The sequence below is a fragment of the Etheostoma cragini genome, chromosome 11, assembly GCF_013103735.1.
Source record: "Etheostoma cragini isolate CJK2018 chromosome 11, CSU_Ecrag_1.0, whole genome shotgun sequence".
Taxonomy (NCBI): domain Eukaryota; kingdom Metazoa; phylum Chordata; class Actinopteri; order Perciformes; family Percidae; genus Etheostoma; species Etheostoma cragini.
This window is the reverse complement of record NC_048417.1, coordinates 1,599,254-1,603,471: the sequence shown is the minus strand read 5'-3', so window position 1 is coordinate 1,603,471 and position 4,218 is coordinate 1,599,254. Positions and strand designations below refer to the sequence as shown.

Genomic DNA, 4,218 nt, shown 5'->3' with positions numbered 1-4,218 from the left:
AGAGAGAGAGAGAGGCAGAGAGAGAGAGAGAGAGAAAAACTGAGACAGAGAGCGAGAGAGAGAGAGAGAGAGAGAGGTTCTGTGAATGAGAGAAATAAAAACCTTGTTTTTTATAGTTTCTCAGTGGTAACGGTGTAAAGCTCAGTGAAATGAGTTGCTTTATTCTGCACATCGGAGCACTAATTTACCTAATCTTCCCTTTTTCAACACCACAGTGTATACAAAGATAACAATGGGCTTTTAGTGGAGTAAAAAGACCTTAGAACACGGGGTCAAAATACGACTGCTGCGTTTGTTTACAAGACAAATGGCAATAACCACAATCAGCTGTTCATTCAGATCCTTACTGCTGCACTTTCCATCCCAACGGCTCAGTACTTTAATCCAGATTTACAACCACTGTCTCCCCTGTATGCTTGCCCAATACGGGGATTGGCTGCTTACTAATTCTGGCTTCCAGATATCAACACACAGCTGACCTTTTGGTCCAGTGCATCACTTCAGGAACAACAGCCCTGCCAGATAACCAATGGGAGCACGGCGTCTCGCCCTCTCCATTTCTATGTTCAGTCGAGATGAAAGTTCATGGCCCCACACTAGCTAGATCTGCAATTTGCTAAACCTTGTCTAGTCGTGAAAACAAAGTCATCCACACGTCCAATCAGGGGACACTGAGATGTAGAGCTCTGATTTATTTATTAAATCCTACCATGAATGGTGGGGTGATGCATTACTGTGTTGAAAGAACAAGAACACTGAAATGCACCAATTTTACATTTATTCCTGCATTCACATGAGCTGTGACCTTTCTCTTAGTTTTGACCTTTGTTTTCCGGTTTCCACTTTTACTGACAATCATAATATGTAAGAACTGGGATGTGCCAGATCATAATGTGGTAAAAAAAGACCACAAGTATAGCGCAGAGCAGATTCCCAACCAACTGGAGGGATCTTGTCTGCTTACTTATCTCCAATTACAAGTCTGGACACCCAATTAGGAGGTGAGCAAGGCAAAAAGTTACACAATCAGCTCGCATGCTTTCTATTCAACTCACCGAGCTCCCCTTCTTGATGGGAGGGGTCCTCGGGCGCCCGGTGAGGGCAGCCCTCAGCCCCCTCCCTGCCACCCGACGCCCGGCCGTCCTGCTGCCCTCAGGGGACCAGGACCGGCTGCATCCTCCAGCAGTCAGCAGGTACGACTACGGCCGGTCATGTAGGCCCAATCACAACGATATGGAGCACTGGGATTTAAAATCAGAACAACGAAGACAACCACAGGGTTCCCGTTCGCTGCTATACAGCCGATAATCTAACCTCAAAGCCTGTCTTCCGTGTGTGAGAAAACATCCAAAGGTTTCGCCGAGGGTTGAGAGAGCAGCGAGCCATCGCTGGTGTCAGCACGGGGACAAACCACTGCTCCACTGTAGGCTGGACCGAGGAACGCAACCCGCTAAGCTACTTTAGAACTCCGCTCAAGGATTTAAGGGACACACAAACATGCACACACGCTCACACCCTGACCAGACTCGGCTTAACAATGACCCTTAATCCAGTGCGTATGACTGGGTCATGTGTGTGCGTGCATGTGTAGATTGTTGTTGTGCAATCTACACAGCGATTGCTGATTATAAGAGTATAGTTTGCCATAAAAATGAGCAACCGATCTCTTTTGTAAAACATCTGAGCAATGTAAAGTTGTACTTTTTGAAAGAAAAAGAATAGGATTGGGTAATGCGTAAAATGGGTAATATGTTGTGAGATTATAGAAAATGTCAAGGGATGTTGCTTTATGTTTGTAACGGAGGTACAAGAAACATCCATTTCCCTATCTCTGGTTTTACTAGGACGTTGTGAGTAATGCTAGGAGTAGGATTATTTTGGTGTTAGGATTTATTGTAAGATCAATTTCAATCTAAAGCTATCTATCTATCTATCTCTCTATCTGTCTATCTATTAGTGCTGTCAGTTAAACCCATTTTAATGAGTTTGATATAATCTATGGTGTGTAACTTTTGCACTAAATATTGGTAAAGGAGGACTCAATCTTTTAGTTATTATAAATAAAAAAGTTCATTACATTTAAAACGTACAGAGCCGTCCTGTCTGATTAATGACTAGTAATTTCTGGAGGGAGTCACCCAGTCGGAGGTCTCCAGGTCTCAACTGCAGCTTTCACTACGTGGGGCTGGGTGATATGGAGGAAATCAGATATCATGATACTCTTGACCAAATACCTAGAGGTTCATATTGTGGCGATGCTGTAGTGTTGACAATTTGGGTTTAACAAAATATTTTCACAATTACACTTTAGATAAACAACCATCAGTAATAAAGACACAGTGACTTAGTGGTTAAAGGCAAATAACAGAACTGCTAGAACGGGCTGGTTAATTCAGAAAATTAATTCACTTTACTGTAATGTGGGCTTTAAAAACATTAAAAAACACTTATATCATATCCCAATATTATGTCCAAATTATAACACATGTAGTCTAATATCACAAAATCAGTATGATCGATGTACTGTTTGCCATAAAAAACACTGTATGGAAGAGAACTCAAAACTGTTCTTCCAAAAGTTAATATTACAGATACCAGAATGTAAATACCTGTTGTAGTTTGGTTATGAAGAACTGGGTAAAGTATAAAGGGTTAAACAGCATACTGTAGCATAGAACCTCGTCATTTTAAGAACAGATCCAGGTTCCATTAAAAGTCTGGGAAGGTTTCTTTATTTGGCCGAAGATGAACTGGAAAAGGTTCAAACCCTTCTTGAAAGAGTATTAAGTGGGCCTCTTTGAGGACTTTTATCTCTTTTCTGTACTTTCTGTAAACAACAAAGCAGTTGTCCTTGGTGCTGCAGTTGCAGCAGACTGCTAACACCTTGACCTTTGACCCCGGGATTTAAGAGTCCCAGCTTAAGAGCATAAATCACTGTTGACAGGAAATGCTTTAGCTACAACAAAGTCCCAACATGACAGCTGAGTCCTCCCGTTATTTATGGTAATGCATTACAAAGCTGTGTGGCATACATACGTGACAAATTGAATGTAATAACGCTGCATAAATAAGATCTAATGTTAAGCTGTCTGTGTTTAGGGGTAATATAGGTACCCAAAAACATAGGACACTCTTTCAGATATGAAGGGATACATGGATAAAAAACTCAAACCAACCGAGGCCACCAGGCCACACGGTGGGCAGGTAGTCGTAAGGTGCGTCTTGCATCACAGTTTTACATGGGAGTGTGTATCTGGACTTATACCTCTTTCTGCTGTCTCTCCAGTTCCTTCATGCGGATCTCTCTGGCCTCTGCCCTGGCGGCCCTCTTTGCCGCCAGCCTGGCCTCGGCCTGGGGGGCAGATAAAGAAAGAAATAGGAAGAGATAGAGAGAGAGAGAGAGAGAGAGAAAATAGAAAAAAAGAGAAGTGAGACAGCTGCCAATTTAGCCGGGCTAATGTGGCACACATCTAGAAATGCTGAATACGTGTGTGACCAGAGGTCCAGTTCCTTGACAGAGTTCCTAATAGACATGTGAACTTTGCGGTGAACAGCTGGGAAGCGAGTGCTGCATGATGCATTTCATCAACTTTCAAATCCTGAAGCCTTAAATTGACCCCTAAACCAAAGGTTCAGGGTTTTACAGGTACACTGAAGTGGTGCTTCTAAAACCAGAGCGTGTTAAATCAGTAAAACAAGCAGAAAACAAGACAAAAACACTGCAGTGTGTCACAGTAGACTGCATTACAAGTCTTATAAACACAGAATATCAAGTGTCCTTTTAACTCAGATGTACTGGACTTTATTTAGAAGTCTTAAGTCAAATCTTAAGATCAGGGTAGACTAATTTTTTGGCTAAATGTGTGTATGCATTTCTGTATTTGGAGACATTCCCTTTGCTCCACTCACAACCCAGGCAGGAGCACAGCCTTTCCCTTAAAAGGACCTCTGTGAGAGCGCGTCAGAGTGCGCTACAGACTGTGTGTGTTGGCATTTCCTTCCTCTAGCTTTGTGGTAGACGCTGTGTGGTTGCAGTCTGTTTGCCTCTAGGCGGGGTCGCTGTGATCCCTCCCACCATCGCACTAATGCATTTCCCTAATGTCAGTTACCATGACGTAACAGGAAGACACACACAAAGAAAATGGTGGGACACACACACACTGACACACGCTCTCTCACAAACACACACACACACACACACACACACACACACACACG

At 43.0% G+C, this 4,218-nt stretch overlaps 1 protein-coding gene across 18 annotated transcripts in view; it reads right to left on the bottom strand.

Annotated features, from left to right (window-relative positions):
* Positions 1-4,218, bottom strand: part of lrrfip1a (leucine rich repeat (in FLII) interacting protein 1a) — a 52,942-nt gene that overhangs the window by 30,043 nt on the left and 18,681 nt on the right. For all 18 annotated transcript variants that reach the window (XR_004658446.1, XM_034884905.1, XM_034884916.1 and 15 more), the window contains exon 2: positions 3,266-3,352. Coding sequence is in view for 17 of the 18 variants with exons in the window: in XM_034884905.1 (XP_034740796.1) it covers positions 3,266-3,352 (87 nt within the window). In the remaining variant the exon portion in view is untranslated. The remainder of the gene's footprint in view (positions 1-3,265; positions 3,353-4,218) is intronic.